The following is a 20,377-nucleotide window of genomic DNA, read 5'->3' on the forward strand; positions in this document are numbered from 1 at the left end:
TTTTAATTAGACAGATCCCTCAGGAGCTAGGGGCCATTTCCGCCGTCGGTACGGGTGTGATGTGTGCTTCTGCGTGATTTAGGTGCCTGTGTGTGCTTGTCTGTTTGTGTGTTGTGCCAGTGTGTGTTGGAGCGGCTGAGTGGGCGCCAGGGTGGGGAGGGAGAAGCGACAGATATTAATGCAGCCTAGCTCCGGTGTATCGATCTGTTTGCTGCGCCGAGCCGCAAGGGACTCGGCTGGCGGCAGACAGGTGTGTATGTGTGTGTGTGGGTGTGTGCATGCAGAGAGTGGGGGCGGAGAGATAAGAGAGGGATCAGAGGGAAGTGAAGCCCCTGAGCATGAGCACACAAACGCACACACAGTCTGCTGTGCACTTGTGACGGGATGGAACAGTTGACCTCTGAGTTTTCTGTGGTCATAATCCCACCTCACCAATTATTTTGTGTGACTGGCACTGTTAAAGCACTGCTTTTAGCAGTTTTTAATATGGCACCTACATAAAGTCTGGGGACCTCCAAGCAACAGATAAAAAAAGAATCAATGCTGCAGGCGTGAAGGCATCCGGACCACACTGCAGGATCCGTGCTAACTTTTGTTTTTAGATCCAAAAAATAAATCAAGATTGGCCTCTGAGTGCCAAACATGAAAAATATAAGCAAACTAAGAAACAATTATGGCTAATCTCATAACACACATGCACACGCTGCCTGTTGTTGCCATGGTGACTTATGAAGTTAGTGGTGTTGATTGCAGGAGTAACAGAGAATGAGCTTCGGGATAAGCTTTCGGTTAAACTGTTCTCTTGATTATTTAAGGGTGACTCCTGCAGCATTTCAGCTTGGCTGTGGCTTCTGAGGGCGGCGCACGTATTCTAAAACTGCTAAATGTACTTTTCTGTTCCAAAGTTTTAAAGTTCCCGACACCAACACCTTAGATAAGAGTTAGCTTAATTAATATTTGCAAAGTGAGTTTCTAAAAAAAAAAGCCTAGAAGCAGATGGCAACTGACAAATTACCCCGATGGCTGACTATCTTAAGACAAAAACATATGTATTTTACATGAGCAGATTCTCCAATAACCTGAAACACATAGCAATATGAGTCAAATTATTACTTTATAATTTAGTCAAAGATGCATCAAACCACTTCGGCTCCAAAATTCCCTCAATTTAGCATCTATACGAATGCAAAAACATTAGTGATTTTTTTTAATTGTTGCTGGAAATGAATTGAGGAATCAATGGGGTTAAACTTTGTTGAGACAGTGCCTTTACAGTCCCACGGATCATCTTTGCCACCCACCCTCTGCACACGACCATCAGTAGCCAGAGAAGCACCTTCAGCAAAAGGCTGCTCCTCCCAAGGTGCAGGACTAATAGACTGAGGAACTCCTTTGTCCCCCGGGCCATCAAACTCTTCAACCACCACTTAGGAGGGGGGAGTGGGACAGAAAGGAAAGGGCCTTGATTGACTTTCTTAAATGCTGTTTTGCAGAAATGTAAACTGTCTTTACTGTTTTTACTTTTCTGATTATGTCTAATAGTGCTGTATGCGATGGAGATGTCAATTTCCATGCGGGAACCTCCCAAATGGATAAATAAAGTTGTCTGTCTATCTATCTATCTATCTATCTATCTATCTATCTATCTATCTATCTATCTATCTATCTATCTATCTATCTATCTATCTATCTATCTATCTATCTATCTATCTATCTATCTATCTATCTATCTATCTATCTATCTATCTTTTGATCTATTGTAAAAGCATTCCCAGTGGTCTTTTAATTATGATTATGCTGTTTTTTTAAGCCAAAAACGTTTTAAAGTGTCAGGTATTCGTTCAAAATTTACCTCTGAGATGTAGGTGGGACCAATGGCACAGAGCAACCCCGCCTTCCCTACCCACCCCGTTACAGTATTTTTTCATCTGCTACTAATTTCCAATTTAAGTAATGAAACCCAAAATACTCAAAAATGCAGTTTTGAGCTTAATTTTCTTAATGTATGTCCTCCATCATGAGAGAAATACCACAAGAACATGTTAAAACACCAAAAAACACAATTTTTACCAGAGTGGGTCTTTAAGAGTCTGGTTGTGTTTGATTTGTTCCACTAAAAACAAAACAAAAGGAGTAAAAGTTCAAGATTTTTATTCTACAAATGATTTTGCGTTTTTTTCTGTTTCAGAAATGTGTAACATAATTTTTTTAAAGTATTTGTATACATTGCCTTAATTTTCACTTGTTAGCTGTTTAACCAAAAAAAATGTGAGCAAAATTTAACAGGCAAATGTTAGAATGCATTGTTTATTCCAAAGAGTGCCTTTAAAACCCCATAAAGCTTTTCTAATCATGTTTCTCCTTAGTTTTTTGCATTTCTCCAGTTTCTTAATCTTGTGTTTGCAAATCTTCTCTGCAGACTGCAGGAATAGTCTAAAAAGCAGAGCTCCGGGGCTAAATTTTCATTGGTTTGATGCAAACCCCAAACAGCTTCGTCCGCAAAAGAAATAGTTTAAGGTGCACAAACAATAATCTCACACATCCTGCTCTTCCGTACCACTTACTTTTTCTTTGGTTAATATGGGGTTTTGAAAGATCTGGTTTTTGCCTGTTTTTTGTTGTCCTCTGCCAACATTTCTAACAATAAATATGCCAGAAGTTGGGCCTAAATCCTTTCTTATAAGCTTCTTCAGTGCAGTCTGAACCAAGACTGCGCTGATGCAACTTGAACAGCCATATAATGGATTTTTGTAAACTGGCATGTGCATTAAAGCAAACATCAATCTGCTGAAGTGCCTCACACAAAAGAAAAATTATATATCTTTATAGGAAAATGCTTCTCTAAAGTTTGAACTGCTAAAGAGGTTAGATGGGTCTAAAAAGTTCTGATGTTAGAGTTTTCTGCAGGGTTGAGCTGAAAAGACTGTCTACAACTCCACATTTCTGCAGGAGACAAAACAAAACATGCCTCCCATCCAATCCCTCCTCTCACTTTCATCTGGATCTGTACCCCAATCTCTCATTTTCATTTCCCTCTCCCTTGCTCTCCTTTCATCATGTGAAGAGGGAGGGAAAGCCCTCTTGGCCATTTTTACAATCCTGCCATCCCTCCACTTCCACCCCCAACATCAGACTTTCCCCTCCACTCCTCTCCCAACTCATCTTTTGCCCATCAGGTTGACAGAGAGCCTCTCAAACAACACCTTGCACCTACACATTTCCAAACACACACACACAGGGATCTCTTCACCCCTGTCTCTTTCACGCGCACACACTTTCATTTTCTGTGCCCTGCACTTCAAACACATGAAAGGATGCTCTGCAGGGACCAGGGCTAAAGGGAGAGTTGGCGGTGAGGAAAAGAGGGATGAGGGGAAGTGGGGGTGCAGGAGCAAGCTTGAGAGGGAGATGTATAGGAGAGATGATGGGGCCCAAGGGGGGGAGAAAGGAGGGGTCACAGGAGCCCCATTGGGGACTCGGCCCATGTCAAGGGGTTCTTGCTGAAGTGATTCATGTCAGCCTCTCAAGAGACAAAACAGCCATTCCCCTTGTCCTTCCACCTTTATTGTCTTTGCCTGAGAGTGTCACTTTCTTAGCAAGCTCCACCTGTTAATTGGAGAATGGGTGGGGGTGGAGCTGCAGGCTCTCATATAAATAAACCTCTGAACAGTCTGTATGTGGGTGAAGCTTCTGCCATCTAAATCCTCCACAACATATACAAGATGAAGTTTTATATATAAAACTATAAACCACTGAGTGTGGATTTTTCTTTTTTTAATCGAAGGACCGAAAGTGATATTTGTGTTCTTATATTTTAAAATAGTTGTTAGTTCTTATCGCAGAAACAATTTCCCATTGCTGTAAGTACTTCATGTGAGCCTTAACCTCATCCAGCAACACAAATTATAGAACGACATCAAAACAAAGAGGAGTTTTGCCTCTCAAAGAGGAAAAACATGAAGTGAAAGAGGGAGCAAGAGTGTCTTTTACATTTTTCAGGCAGAGAACCAAACCTAAAAGAAAACTAACAGGACTTCTGAGAAAAAAAGTAAGCGATCAGGTTGAGCCTCTAGATTTGCAACGATAAAATAACATTGTTACTAGTAAAAAACAAAAAAAAACTGGTCAACTACAAGATAAAATGAAAAATGTATTCTTAAACACAGTGAAACACGACCAGGTTTTAATCCTCATACATATTCATACAGATATAAGATTCTCATACCAAAACCAGTGATGCGATGTCAGGAAAAAAATGCATAAATGTGTAACATGTTCCCTGTTTCCAAGGTGAAGGCGGATTGCGAGTGTCGGAAGGCAGCCAATGAGAGCCCCCGTATCAATCACAGAGTTGATGCCTGTGAAGGTTTGTGGGTGTGGAAAATCAGGGTGGCCAGAAATCACCCCGAGTAACACTTGACACCAGGTGCTCTAAATAGAAATGTCAGCTGTCTACACGGCTGGGGCTTTGCCGTGGCGGCAGCGTGGCACACCTAAACACACCACTCTGAGAACAGTGCTACACTCCGGGGTTACAAAGCAGCAACACACCTTCGTGACTTGGTGACAGGTGAAAGAAAGGACTCATTCTTGATTTCTTTTTGAAATAGGGAATTCAAAAGTTCCAATTGGAAACAATTATAAATCCAAGTATGTATTTTCAAAATCTATAAATATATTTTTAATGCAAATAGATATGCTTCAATCACATTGTACCAAAGAAACAATATAAAGTAAAGACCATTGCATTGCAACAAAAGAACAACTTAAGCAGAGCTTTACTGACCGTGGCCATGCAGACCCATGCTGCTTGCTAACTGGTAGAGGCGCTGCTGCTGTTCCTCGTAGGACCCAGGCTCGCTTAGTGCAGACATCATCCGCCTATAATGCTCCTCAGGGCTCATGAGGCTGTGGGTCCCACCTGCCTCCCCCACCGGGCTCTCAGAGTTTTCTGAAAAATTCCAATTAAAAAATGTTATCGTCTCTTCTACTAAAAATACAGATTTTTTTTGTTCCTTTTAGTAACTTAATGAAACAAAACACATATACATTCACACAGTCATTTTAGATATTATTAAATTACACAATATGCATAGAAAGTAAGTAAAAAGCAAAAACTGAAAACATAACAAAATCTGTTTTGAGGTTTTTAAACCAGTTATTGGAGATGGGATGAAGCATTTCTTGTAAGGGGTTTGGAAGGGTCTAAGAAGAAGGGTAGCACTTTTCTAAAGCATTACAAACATCACAAAACACTAATCAAACACAGACAGCAAGCCCAGACTTAATGGGAACTGACTACTACTGGGTTGTTGTTGTTTTGTTTTATTTGCAATAATTATATTTTTACCAAATAAATTAAGTATCTGCTTTTTTAGTTCAGAACTTTACGGCTTTGCAATTATCCCTGTCCCTTGCTGGTAGTCCAAGAACTAAGTTCATTCTAAGATTCAAGGTTTTAAGATCATCCTGCACCTTGGTTGTGAAAAACCACATTAGACAAGGGCTTGAAGCATGCAGCTAAAAGCAACATGTCTACACACATGTGATTTCTGAGCATGCAATGTAAAAAGGTGTTTTGCTGCCATGTTCTCATTATCTTCAAAGGAGAGCTCTTTCAGTCCCTCAGCTGGTCACTTCTGCTGCGGGAGACCAGGGCTAAAAATGCAGCAAGACACATTTTCCTACCTAAATGATCCTTATATGGTGGTCTGTAATTTTGAGCGTCTCTGCGATTTTGGGTTGGAGTTTGCGGCTGTAAATATTTCTGGTTTTTCAATCATTCGTTTTGAAATAAAGGTTAAAAAAATGAGTAATTCTTAATGCCGAAATGGATCCTAAAGGTGCAATCATGATGATTAATGAGGCTGGCTAAGTTAGGGAGCTTTTCACTTAAGTTCCATTTTCACACAATCACTTCAAAATTAATTACACAGTACAATGATATTATTAAAAAGCATTATTTTTAAAAAGCAACAAAAAAAAGTCTGGAATATTTTTCTTTCCTATTTATTCTGGTAAAGTTAACCTGTTTTATGTTGGGAAAAAAGCACCATTGAGCAAACTGATTACTAAAGGACATTCATCTTAACAAAAAAAATAAATAAATAAAAAAGACTACGAAGTCTTTGACAGAAGAGGCTGCTGAAAAATGCTGCTATGTGCAGCTTTTTGTAGTTTCGCCATTATTTTGTTTATTTTGATGGAATGGATCTGTTTCATGAGAACAGAGGAGTCTATCATTACCAAACAGTGAGGGGTGGGTGATGAACAAGCACTTTTACATTCACTTTTATTTTCTGGACTAATGGCTGTTTACAGAAAACCAAAGTCTAGTCTGTTGGCCTCAGAGATAACCAGCTGTTAGGGTAAGTCCAACAGGTTTGTGCCTTTAAGACTTGGCTTGAAAAAAACATAAAGTATTATTAGTAAAGCTGCCATGTAAAGTCCAGCTCTGAGACGTGTATTCCTTCTTTGCCTCTCAGACTCCACAGGTACATAAATTAAAAAAGAATAAAAAAAAAACACATCAGTGAATGTGGTTCAGTGTTGTGAATTTAACCACAGATTTTCTGACTGGCAAGTGATTCCTCTGTCTCCAAAGATCAGCCTTTCCTACCCCCCCAATTTTAATTATCAGGCGCTCTGCATGTTTGCAACTCAACGCCAGTCTTTGCTGCCTCCGACCAACCGGTGAGTTGTGATTGAAATGAGGTGCTTTTGCCTTTGCTTAGTTCAGCATGGCTGCAGAGGCTTACCTGCTGTACTGAGCACACCCACTGGTCCTTTTAATTATATTCATCTATGTGTTAATTTCATCTTTAACACATCCTTTCTCTTCTTTTCTCTCTCGGTTTAATCAGCCATCTTCCACCTTTTAGCACGAATGCATCTGACATTTCATTTATAGCCTAATATTCTAGTATGAAACAAATAGGAGATTACAAATTTTGCTCTTTTTTTTTACCTTTTGGTTTGAAGAGTATTTTTTACAAAAAAACAGCATATTTTTAGGAGGGGTGCTTGAGATTACATCAAGTATGCAATCTCACGCTAATGTGAACGTTCTCTTTGATCTGAAGTCTTTCTAACATTTGAACCAAAAGTGTTTGGATTAAGAGTTTGTTCGAAAAAGTTCTGGATAAATAGAAAAATCCTAATGAGAAGCTGCATACTTAAAGGTGCAGCCGTGCAGTGATAGTTTTCTGAGCTGGACCCAACTACAGCATCACGATTTTTCTAACACTGTGTGAAAAACCGCCATGATTTGACTAAATATAAAAAGTGAACAAAATCCAAAAGTTCCCCACGCTGTGTGAATGATGAGGCGTATGATATCTATCTAGCTGTCGGTTCTCATGCCTAATCTCTCTCTGACCTCCCTCCTCCCCTTTCTGTCAATAGTAACATGATCTAAGGCAAGGGTGGCGGGGGATAGACGGGGAGGTGATTCAGGAGTTAGAAGAAAGAGACAGAGGATGAGGTGGAGGAGGGAGAAGCGGAGGAAAGCAAGGGTTATTTTAACCACCCTCCTTCTTTTTGAAACCTGAGTCTGGCCCCGGGCAGGCGAGCAGAAGTGGCGCTGAGCAGCGAAGGTGGGGTGGAGGTGGTGAGGGAAGAAGCAAACACATATCCCTGTCTCCGCTGCCGAGCTCCTTCTAATCCACCCAGGGTTTCCAAAGTGTTTGTTTGTATGCGTCTGTGCCTGTCGAAAGTTTCCCGCTCTCTAAACACAGCAGCCAGTGCAGTCTTAGCAGCTAAAAGTAAAACAGACGTCATTTGCACGGCAGCATCCAATCTACCTGGCTCCATCCATGCACCACTCTTTCCAGGCTGTGTTCAGTCTGCTTCTCTACCTGCATCAGTCATTAAAGGATAGTTGCTGTCGCCAGCCTTGAGGCAGGGAGATGTAAGCAGCGTAGATGACACAAATTCAAGCAGACATACAGGTGCAAAGTCAGGCTCTAGGTGTGGACAGAGCTCAAGGTTAAGACAAAGGATCAGCAATGTTTTGAAATGGCTTAAATGTATTTCTGTCAGGAGCAGCCTTTGTGCACACGGACACCCACGCAACCCTCTCTGTAGATATGCAAATAAAATATAGTTAGAGCTTTTCTGATTAGAAAACAAGGAACCAAACTACACTCGAGTATGAGAGGAACAAAACCTCCAAAATAAAATCACTTATCCCCTTAAGAAGAAAGCTCATGCAGAGTGGGCAAGCAGCAGCAACAACTTGTAAACACAAACACTTTTTCTCTCTCGACCAAAACAAATTTGTGCATCTTTCAGAGGCTGAGTTTTCTTAAAATACAAAAAAGCAAAGAATCCAGGGACGAGGGTTTCTTGGACAGAGAAAGAGGAAAAAGCCCCCCTTGCAGGACTGCAGCCGGTCATAGTTTGAGCGGTGGGTAAAGGTCAAACACAGGCCTAAAACTCCACAATTAAACACAAGCATGGCTCGCCATAGATGTGTCAAATTACTGGAGGTGTGTGTCTAGCAGAGAGGCTGGGCACAGGTAGGGCTGGATGTGTGGTGAGCTGCTGTGGGTTCAGAGTCCTGCAATGTAACAGTCAAAAGGCCTCCTTCAGGAGTCCACAAGGACGAAGTCTGCTGCCCCAAGCTGGGCGCCTGTTTCACACCACACCACGAAGACATGAATAATACACGCCGGCATCATGATTGCACATAAGAGACACTTTGTTTTGACAGCTTGTGTTCCTAATTTTTTTCCTTTTGGATGGGAAGGTCACTTTATTCAATTAAAGAAATATATGAAGTAATTTACACAATAAAATTAAAAACGTACACATTTTTTCCACCTCACTGCGCACCTTAAATTTAGCTTTAAACTACACCTTTGTGTAGCATCTACTCTTTGACAACCGTAAAAGATAAAAAAAATAACGTGGAAACTAAAGCGTCTTGGTGATCCTGCATGTCCTCCTACATGTTCTTCCAAGCACGGGGGCTGAACCAGTCAGCATGTTCCTTTTAGCTTCAAATATTCTTCTGTTGCTCATCAACCTTTTTCACGAACAGGTTTGTGCAGATGTATTTGAGGATCTTACTTTTGTCCTTCCAGTTGATTAACTACTATTTTCCACCATTTAATTTCAGTGATGTAGCATACGAACATGCAGACAAGATCTGAGCCCTACCTTTTGGAGATGCACTGCGTGGTTTCTTGCTGTCAGTGGGACACTCGCTGCTGGTGTTTGGAGAGAAACTCCTCCTTTTGCCTAGAAGGTCATCTGTAATGCACACACAAAGAAGAGGGAGTCAGAAAAAACAACAACAAAGGGATGACACTGAGTTGGCATCTCTGGTCTGAGTGACCTGCATACATGGCAGCTTCTTTGGAAATGCAAAGGAGAAAGTGATAGGCAGAGAGAAAAAACAAACAAAGCAGATGAAGCAAGCTACAGGCATCTGGAGATGTGCCTGTTCTGTCAGTGATGAGGAGGAAGCCTATATCGGTGCGGATGACAGATCTGCCCAAATAATTCACACGTCTTAGCCTGTTTGGGGCACGGAGACGAGACTTTGTTGCCTGTTACGTCTCTATCTCAGCAGTCTGTCGTCAAATGTTATCATTTTTTCCTTGTGCTAAACTAAAGTGCATCTCTGAATCTCTCTTTTCTGCACAAGAAGTTTTTTTTTTTATCAGCTGACATTTGGCGTCACTGGTGGGGTTTTTTTTTTTAAACGTTTTTGTAAACACCAATTCCTCCATCTGTTTCTCCTCCCTCCGTTCATCTAAATTTGTCTGTGCTCTTCTCCCGTCTGCAGGTTTCCTACTCTCCTCCCAAAAACACATTCTTTTTCCTCCCTGTTGTCCCCAGGCCTCCAACTCTGCTACCAAAGAGGGGCATCTAGTGTACAATTACAGAACCCCCTGCTGGGATCTCCTCCTCTCCTCTCCTCTCATCTCTCTCTTCCTTCCCACCCCATCACCTCACCCCCACCCCTTCAAACACGCCTCGAATCAATACAGGCCTAATCAGTGGCGGGTGGGGATGCAGAGTGCACCACGCAGCAGCCGTGGCAGGAAGGAAAAAGCAGTTTGTCACTGCTCCGTTTGCCTCACCTTATTTCTGTGTCACGCACCTCTGTTTTTCTCCAACCTTTCTGTCTCTAACTGCACACAAACAGCCACGCCGCAAGAGCAACTGCTCCTCTTCCTCCTTACCTCTCGTTGCTTATTTTTAGGAAAAAGGGTGTTCAAGGAGGGGTGTTGTTCCACCCCCAAGGTTCTATTCTCCCTTTCTCAACAAGGCAATTTTTCATCATTTTCACAGTGTGTGTAAACGGCAAAACAAAATAAAATCAAAAGGGATAAATAAATAAATAAAAAAACACAGTTTGGTCAAAACCTCAAAAAATTCTTGGTGCTCAAATGTTTTTGGTGCCCAGCTTGGGTATCTGCAGTTTAAAGTTTAATCTGTCCCTGACTGACATTCCCTTTTTGCATTGAAACTTTCTTTTATCCAATGAAATGTACAGACTATGTCCGTGTTTTTTTTTGTAGGAATACTTTAATAAAATGAGGGTATATCAGTGATGTTTAAAACAGACAAAATTTTAATTATGATAATATTGTGTCTCTCTTTCTTTTTTCTAGGAGGAAGTAAACAATTAGCTTGATTGAAGCCCAAGATAAAGTCTGTTCAGTGTGCTTTGCAAAAAACGTTTTTATAGCAAGAAGATTGCTAAACTTTTTCTTTAGGTCTTTGTTAGGTCTTATAATTAATATATATTTCTATATGTTAATATATGTTAATTTTTTTATTTTTAAGTTTTGTCTCATGGCAAATCTGGGGGTTTGTCCGGGATCCTTTCTGACGCTTTAAAGGCCAAAACTGAACGTAGCAATAAAGCTTTGGACTGCTTACCTTTAGCTGGCTTCAGTACATCTTTTCGCACTGGAAGTTTGGACTGCTTTAGTGTAGGACTTCATAACTGATATCACAAAATTACAGAATACTTATATATAGCACAGGAAGCCTTAAAGCTCTTTTGCAGTCATTGAGCTTTGTCAGTAGTTTAGAGTATGTTAGTTCACATCTCACACTAAGAATGCAAAATGACAAAGTTGGTAATATCCATGTATAAGGATGTAGCAGAGGCATAATAAGAACTCTAGGGACTTTGACTGAAGGTAGTTATGCAAGGTCAGCACTCCAATTTTTTGCATTCAGATGGTATGGTTCAGTGTTTGTAATAGATGGCAATTTATCTAAATAATGATCCCTGACATCCTCGTTGAGGTTGGCTAAGCATAATATCATTTCCGCTTGCTTCTGTTTCTGGAGCTGGAGGATTTAAGAGTTTGAATGACTTACTTAAAGCCATTTTACTATACATTTGCTTAGCAACATTTTCTCTGAGATGAATCTTTGGTGAGAGCTCAAACAAAAAATTCCTACCAATTAACCTTGTTTGTAAAAAAAAGAAGGGGAAAAACAGCGATTTTTAGATAGGATGATGAAGATTTTTGTTGTGGTCCTAAAAAAGTCCAGGTTTTTGTAAGAGGATGACTGCACAAGCAAGAAAAGGGACAAAGGAAGGAGGTTCACTAATAATAGAGGTGTTTGATGTTGCCTTTCAGGTCCTGAGGAGATCCACTTCCTATACAATTCACAAGGTACAGAGGTGGGTGTAAAAGGGACTTCTAATGGACACGTGTGTGCACGCGCACACTAAATGGTTTTCACAAACTCTACTTTCATGGCCTCTTATTCTGTTTTCCTTCTCATTTCAAACTACGTCCAATATGTTGTCACACAAAAAATTCATAGATGGTCTCAGCCTATCCTATTAGCGAACCCCCCCATTAGTTAACCCTCTTTTCTACCAAACACGCATAAACCCAGAGCCTCTCATGATCAAACACACACACTCAAGCTGTCTCTTGAGCCGACCTCGCTCAAGACACCGCGTCTCCTGAGCGAGTGCCTGAGGGCCCGAGATTTGAGGGCGGAAAGCTTTTAAAGCCAATTAAATAGGGTTTCTTAAAGGACGGGCACTCCCTTTTAATGCCTAACTGTGAGCTATGCCAGCGTCTTTTAAAAACCCTTTACCCCCACTAACACTGCTGTCAACCCCAGGCCTTTTCCTATCACCTGCTTGTTAATTTTTCTGGGAAAAAATTATTTGGAAAGCCGGTTTTGTTTAAGATTAAAGCTTGCCTTTTTTTCTTTTTTTTTGAAGTGTCAGAAGAGTAGTTTATTAGGAGCAAATACTCTTATTGCTATGATATATTCAAATATGTGCGCTGTTCTTAGCAGGTTTTTTCCCTGCTGGTAAACCTGGATGAGAAGAGAGGAAGCGTAAGGTTGAACCCCTCATCTTTTAAGTGATGCCACCGAGCCAAATTATAAGCACTGTTGTATTATTCTTTTTCTATTTGTTTTACTTTTTTAATGTCCTCAAACTTCCTTTTTTCTTCCCATCCCATAGAATGTGTCGACATCTTAGACAGCCAGTTCTCCTAATTCCACTCCTACTCCGTTAATCTGTCATCTTTATCAGGCCGGCAGAGTGGGGGGGGGGGGGGGTGCATGGAGAGAGGGGCTGAGGGGCGGATGCGTGACAGGTGGGGACGTGGGGGGCGCCGGCAGCCGCAGCCCCCCGATCAATCTCCACATTACAGCTGACAGAATGGTGCTAATAACTTATTGATCCCCCCCTCCGTGCGCCGGGGCCTCCGCCGGCCCTGAAAGCCCTGCCATTGATTGGCTTACGGGCCGATGCAGCTGGGAAAAGGAAGGGGAGGGTGGAGGAGGAAGGGATGGATGGATGGGGATGCATGCTGGAGTTTGGGCAAGAAGCGCTTCTGATAATGCTAAGAGGAGGATGCACCAAAACTGGCAAATGAAAAGGTGACTCCATGCACCTCTGCCTGTTTCATTCTCTCTGAAAACATCTAAGAACTCATTGGAGACAAATATTGAGAAGAAAGGGAAAGACGTGACGCTTCTACCAAACATCTTAATTCCGGTACTTCCTTGGTTCTGACAATGTTCACCTTGAACACAGTTTCGGCAGCATCTGTCCCACAAAAGTCAATCATCATTCAAAGTTTTTTATAAAGAGAGTCAAAGCATAAGAACCTGCTGTTGAAAAGCAGAGCTGTTGATTTCTATTCAGTGGTGCTGCCCTGAAGTCCTTCTGGTATAAACTATTTCATTGGATTTTAAAGTTAATGAATATGAATCTTCCTCTGTCCAGATAAGGGCTCTTTTGCCAGAGAAACTGCACAACCGTCCCAGTGTAACAGCAGTCTCATCCATCCAAGACACCAAGATGACAATTCTGCAATTTTGTAAAAGTTAAAAATGTGTCCCATTCAAGAATTTAAGACAATAGATATAACTATCATTTGCTTTGTTGTAAACTTTGTATTATATTTTATTTCATATTCTGTTAGAATTACATAAACTACTTAGAATTAAATAATTGAAATAAATTGTTTTAATATGTCTAGTGTTTATTGTTTGAGGTCAAATGTGACTTTTAAATAGGTTTTTGACAAAAAATATCCTTCATAAATATGTATTTGATGGGATTAGTTAGAAATGGGGATACGTCAAGCGTATTCAAGATTTGCACTCTATTGTAACAATTTGGTGAGAGAGAAAAAGCATTTTGATGACATTTTATATTTGACATGATGGTAAACTGAAAGTGAAAATGTGTGAACTCTGGATCTTTGAAATGCATGAATTTTCAACTCTTAAAAGAAAAAAGAGATTTAACTTTCCGATGTCTTGCACAAACTTGATGAAAATTGTGTTTTTGATGTTTTTAACATGTTCTTGTGGCCATTTTCTGATGATAGCGGACATATATTAAGACAGTCTGGCTCAAAATTGCTCCAGTCTGATGCATTCATTTGCAGACGATTAGATCCATCTACATTTTTGTTTTCCTCATCAAAGCTGGCATCCGGCTTTAAAACTGTACGGCTGGATCTTTCCGATATTGCTTCCATTTTTGTTACATCAGTAATGTTTGGTTGGGGGTATGAGGGGTTGTAAAATAGTGGGAGAGGGTATAAACAAATGGATGATGGGAAGTAAGGAGGGGGTTGATCCATGCCAACAGTCTTGCCCACAACCTGGAGGCATATTTCTAATCAACTCCTGCTGCTCTGCAAAAAACATAAGTCCAAGAAAAACTAAATGGATTTTTTTTATTTTGGATTATAACAGCATAATTAAAGTCAAAAGGTTACTGGGAATGCTTTTACAATAGGTCAAAAGATGATTGGAGTGGGGATTTAAGTAACAGATTTAAATCCAGTGTTTGTTTCATCACCTAAAATTCTCCTTATTCAATAAATTCACAAATTTTGGTCAACGATATCTGTGTTTGTTCCTGTTTGCTTCAGAGAGCTAATATCAGATGTCTTTTCTTTGGTGAAGAATTTCTTTTCTATGCTAATAAACTGCTGCTAGAACGTGTGGAGCTCTTCATATATACAGAAAGCTTGGGAGGAAAAGGTTTACTGAGCTGCATGTTCACATATAGCAAGCTTCTAAAACCAAACATAAAAAAAAACAAAAAAACACACACACACACATACGGAAAGGTGTGCACGCACAAAACACACACACACCCAAAAAAGACCCATACCGCTTCTGCAAACCCCAACCACACACACGCCGGCAGCCTGTAACTGCCTCTGGGAGTCAGCATAAGGAGCAAAGCAGAGAGAGAGAGCTGCAACCCAAAAACACCTTATCTGCCTTTTTGAGTCTCCGGTCTGACCGCAGAGCCACAGTTTACAGACTCCACAGGCAGCCAGACTCTGAGCGCCGGCGCCCGGCGCCCCCCTCCCCCCTCCCGCTCTTCCACCTCCTTCCCACTTCTCACAGGAGGGAGGGAGGGCAGGGATGGAGCAAGAAAGAAACAGAGGGAGGGAGCCCTCCTGTCTGTCCCTCTGATTTAATTAACGGCCCACTACCGCTCAGAGACAACCGGGCAAGCTTGCTTCCCTTTGCTGCTGACCCCTGCCACACACACACCAACATCACCGAATCTATTTGACAACCTTATCTTTTTGACTTTTGTAAATTAAAAATATTTACATAATTGTTTCTTCCTCTAAGTGCCTTTTTGTTTCACTACCACCAGTCCTACCCTCATCTCTACAATGAATTGCCAAATTACGAAATTTAGGGGAAAGAACACAAACACAGGATAAAAATGACCAGAATCCAATGAATTAAACTTCCTGCTGGAAATGTGAACGTGCACGTTTTTGCACCTGCAGGTAGGGAGTGGCACACAGTTGATTGTGTGTGTTTGAGAATGAGTTTGTGCCTAATTTCACTGGCAGACAGAGTTAGAGCCAGTTGCTGATCGGATTGGACTTGTTTACAGACACGAAATGAGCCGCTTAGGCAGCCTGTTAAATCTCCCTTTAATGCCCAAACGGCCAGATTTGGGGGTCTCGGACCTCTACGATGTGGGCCGCACTCAACTCAGCCCCCCCCCCCCCCCCCCCCCCCCCCCCCCCCAAATCACCCCACACCCACCTTGATCCGCTTTTGTCCTCAAGCATTAAGAAAGCCATTCAGGGCCCTGACTTTTGCATCAAGTTCAGTCGCTGATTAGGATCAAATATTTGTGGAAATCAGTCTCAAACGGGGGTCTAAGACCCTGACTGAGCCCATGCTACTCTACTTCTACTCACCCTGCACCGTATGGACAATTAATCTGTTAGACAAAGGAGGTAAGCACACAGGCAGAGGGTATGGATGTGTTGGGTCTGGACTGATTATGCCACTTACTGTACCTCTGACTAATAGGATAATAATGGACAGGGTCGAACTCAGGCCAGGAGCTGAACAAAGTTATGGTTCTTGCTGATAAAAGGCACTTTAGTAATTAATCAAAGGCAGACGGATCTGCCAGACTGATGAGAATTTTGAGACTTTACCAGTAGAGAAAACCCAGCATTGGTACAATCATATGCTAATTCTACCCAAATATCTCCTATGTCGTAACAACGCTGGAATGTTGCGACTTCAGAGCCAAAACCAAAGTTGCACAGTTCATAGCCTCCAGTTTTATGATGCTTTGCCCCTGTGTTTGCCATTCAAATACAATGTTTGTCATGAAAACACGTACATTGAATTCAGTGTGCCAGCAACATCCAGGAAAGTTAGTTTGATTGCTGAAGAATGACATCCAGATGGCCGCAGACTATCATCAAACAGCTTCCTTAACAAATAGCAGTGATTAAATGCGGTCTGTGTTCGAAGTGTAAGCTGCAGGAAAAGCTCTTAGCTTAGCACATGCACTCTATGGTTCCTCGGCTCACGTGAAACTGGATTAAAGTCAAACAAAGCTATTTATTCAGAGGTAATTTAAAACAAGGGGTTTAGCAGGAATCCTGGAGCGCAGCAGAGAATGTAGGAAGAACATTAGGTAATCAACTTGGGAGCGACCTGTAGAAATGTGTAATAGGCTTAAGTTAAACTCCCCAAATCACTCAAATTAGAGTTAATTACAGGTAATGGACAATTTGCATGTGCTACCGGAGATCTGAATGTGGCATATATCATCTGGCTAAATGAAGATGAGGAATGCCAGAAAGGCTGGAGCGAGGAGCTACAAAGGTCTAACTGTGACAAACCTTCAAACACGACAGGGATCCTACCTGTGCGTGCTGTACTGGTGCTGTGGTCCGAAGCTGACTCACCCTCGGGCATGCCGGGCTGTCTGCTGTGGTGAAGGCTGGAGATGATTGAAGACAGGTCACTGTCACGACTGTAACAGAGACAAAAAAAAAGAGAGGATGCTTAAAGATAAACAAGTCACTTAAACTGAAATTCTAAACAAGAATAGAAGAAAAAAGCATCAGAGCATTAATTCCATGTTTTTTTCCTTACTACTTACCACAGAGATCCTCTATTCAAGCTCCATTCAGCTCTATAAAACACACTCCTCCACAAAGACTCGGTGGTTACAACTGGCTTCTGTCAACTAGCTCTTAGTGCCAGTGTGTGTGTAATAGACTTTGACAGACTACTGTATCCAGCACTTTCAGGTCTCATCCCGTCTCATCTTCCACACTAAGATATATTAATGAACAAATTCTCATCTCATAAGTAGTTTAGCAGCTTAAAACCATGTTGTGCCTGCTCGCATCTGCTTGAGAGAAATGTGGAAACCAAAAATGTGGGGGGAAAAAGCCAAGAAATATTTAGCAAAGCCAAAATTTCCTTTGAATAAAAAGCCATATTTACAATGAATTCAATTTCCAGATTTCCTTCAAATTTACAACACTTTAGAACAAAGTCCTGTACAAACACCCTGTATTGGCTTTGAACAATAGAAAAAAAATTCAGGTTTAGAAGAAGAGGGTTTACAAATAAGTCCAAGTGTCCTTCTAAATTCTCCATCCACTGTCTTTCTAAACTCCCAGCCCCAATGGACCTATACAACTATGTCATGGAGGTATTTTGTTTGCAATCTGATTACCCTCCTGATCGCATTAAAATGGAATCGTGATGGGGAATACGCGCTTAGTGTTTGAGGGGAGTATGGTACCCATGCACTATAAGTAAAGTCAACATGTTGACCAGTAGCTTTAATAAAAGTTGGTTTTGCTTCATCAATGTGACATTCGTGCTAAGCAGGAGATTGTTGTAAAGAGTTCACAAAGGTTCTTCAGCCCATCAGTTTTTTCAGATGAGTAGAAAGCCTTCGATCAGTTCTTGGTACCAGTGTCCTCCTCACTTATGAGTTTAACTGGAAATTTCTCTGAAAGCACAATCATCTATGAAGGGGGTCTGGTATGCCACTGCCAGCACAGTGCATGGACCAGATGCGGTGAACAGTTCTTAACTGCCACCACCGTGACGAGGCCACACTGTTTGCGGCTGCTGGATTTTGGTTTTTACAGTCCCATGATTACAGGCTCCTGCTGTAATGTCAGGCTGCCGGTCGCCAAGCTGTTTTCCACATGCTAACAGAGAAGATGAAGGAGTGGTGCAAAGGGCTTCATGCTGGTCTCGCCAGTCACCCCTCAGTTGCCGAGCCACCGTGAGTCAGAAAACAGTCCCAGTCAAAACAGTCCTCATCGGTTGTTAGGGACAAAAAACTTGATTGGACTAAAACTCGGAACTTTTTCCACCAAATACAGACTTGTGTTCTAGGGTGCAACTTTGCAACACTGTATCTGGTTCCAATGAGGAGCCTCTAAAAAAAGTTTTATTTAAGCAAGGTTGTTTAAAGTTGACTGCAGAGAAAAGACCTGAGGAGACATGTGTCTTTCCTGCAGCCAAATCCATTGGTTAGCTCGCTGCATTAATACACCACCCTCTGCCTATCATTTAAAATGATCATGATAATGCCATCATGAACTTCTCAGAGAGGTGACGGGGTTATTATCCTATGGCAAAGTGGCGGCACTAAGCCATCAACGGCAAGGACATTGTTAGTTGGGTAATTAGCGCACTTCTCCTGAGCTGTCCCGCCTCAGCTTGGGCTAATGAAGGCTTATCCCTATCCCCACCCACTCCTTCCCTCCATCAAGCCCTCCTCCTCCCTTCCTGTAGGTGTAACCAAGGTCAAACTCAAGCCATGGAAGATGGAGCGGAGGCTGCGGAAGTGTTTAAAACCCAGTCACCTGAGTCAGCGCTCCCTGAGGAGCTGCTAAGGAAGGAGTTTGCTGGAAAGGACGGGGGGCCTCCAAGTATGTGAAGGCGGGGGATCGTGGCTGTTGGTCCTGATAACTAAGAAGGATATGAGTGGCCATCTTATCACCCAGGTGACGGTCCCCTCATCCTCAGTTCACCCATAAACCGATAGATGCCACCCCTTCATCACCATAGGACAGACACAATAACTGACTGGACTGACAACTGGGGACCAATATTATTTATTCAGTCTAACATTTTAGTTTATGTTATGTTATCCTGTATGACAGTGGAGCTCACAGATTTAACAGTTTAAGATTGCAACATGAAATCAATTTGTCTCCTTAAAAATCAGATTCAAACTCAAGGCTGCTTAATCCCTGACCTATTTATACATATTTGATTCACAGTGTATTTCAGGCCTGTCTTTCGAAAAGTTGGTGAGAACCTATCTGCATCATTTTTCTAACAGCTCAAACAATATAATGCAGCTCTTTTTCTAGCTTTAGGGCCTGACTCAGTATGAATGCTCAGTAGTGTCCCGCTGTGGCTCTGGCACATGACGCTGAGGCAGAGGAGCTGGAGGTCACAGTGTGAGCTGGCAGCACCCTGACGCCATGTCTCACACCACCAGAGGGAAAGCATAGGTAGCACATATGTCAGGAAGGGGAGGAGGAGGAAGGCTGTGTAACATCTGGCATGCAGGTACGCTGCCCTCATCTGCTCAAACAATGGCTTGAACACAGCCTGCACAGGTGGCCTATAGCAACAATCCCATACTGCCATGTCAAATGTAAAATTCAACAGTAAAGTCAGGATATTTTCCCAGTGCAAGACACCTAATCTAAAGCAGGAATGTATACGTGTTTCCTTTTTCCATCATTTGTTATCATCTTTTGAATAAAATGCAGACAATTGTCGAGTCTCCCACTAATGTATTGAATCTACAACAAGTAAGCCTTCAAAAGGGAGAGGGTGATAAATAAATACAAAAATAGATACATCAAATACTTAAGGGAAGCCTGTCTTCTCCTCTCCCTTTGGTGCTTCTGCTTGATGGGCAGACAAGATTTCGATATAGCAATGCCGCCATGAAGCACTGAGCTTCCCTGATACAGATGAATAATACCTGATACAGAAGGAGGGTCTAGGGCAGGGATGCCCAGTTTAGTTTAGTCTGTTTGGTTAGTTTAGCAAGCAGCTATAGTATTTGATAACTAATTTTACGTTTTGCACAATTGGTAAAGCCCGATGAGACAGCTGTGTTGTAATATTGGACAATATAAATGAATTGAATTCATTTCACTTCTGACCTTTTATAAGACTTCTTCTGAAGTAACTGTTTCTCTGAGATCAAATTAGCCTGTTTTACCATTTTGGGGTTTTTTGACAACAACAAAAAAACAGTTTAATGCTAGGTTACTGTTAGCAAACAAAAAAGTACACTCGCTGGCCACTTTATTAGGCACACCTGTCCAACAGCTCATTAATGCAGATTTCTTTAATGAGCCAATCACATGGCAGCAACTCAGTGCATTAAGGCATGTCGACATGGTCAAGACGATCTGCTGCAGTTCAAATCAAGCATCAGAATGAGGAAGAAAGGTGATTGAAGTGACTTTGAATGTGGCATGGCTATTGGTGGTCTGAGTTTTTCAGAAACTGCTGACCCACTGGGATTTTCACCCACAACCATCTCTAGGGTTTACAGAGAATGGCA

At 41.7% G+C, this 20,377-nt stretch overlaps 1 protein-coding gene across 3 annotated transcripts in view; it reads right to left on the bottom strand.

Moving 5' to 3' along the window:
• Nucleotides 1-20,377, bottom strand: part of samd11 (sterile alpha motif domain containing 11) — a 54,111-nt gene that overhangs the window by 16,858 nt on the left and 16,876 nt on the right. For 2 of the 3 annotated variants that reach the window (XM_011476982.2, XM_011476984.3), the window contains exons 4-6: nt 16,674-16,783; nt 9,163-9,255; nt 4,787-4,951 (exon numbers count right to left, since the gene is read on the bottom strand). In XM_011476982.2, coding sequence (XP_011475284.1) covers nt 4,787-4,951; nt 9,163-9,255; nt 16,674-16,783 — 368 coding nt within the window. The remainder of the gene's footprint in view (nt 1-4,786; nt 4,952-9,162; nt 9,256-16,673; nt 16,784-20,377) is intronic. The other variant, XM_011476983.2, reaches the window with a different exon arrangement.

The sequence above is a fragment of the Oryzias latipes genome, chromosome 7 (assembly GCF_002234675.1).
Source record: "Oryzias latipes chromosome 7, ASM223467v1".
Classification (NCBI taxonomy): domain Eukaryota; kingdom Metazoa; phylum Chordata; class Actinopteri; order Beloniformes; family Adrianichthyidae; genus Oryzias; species Oryzias latipes.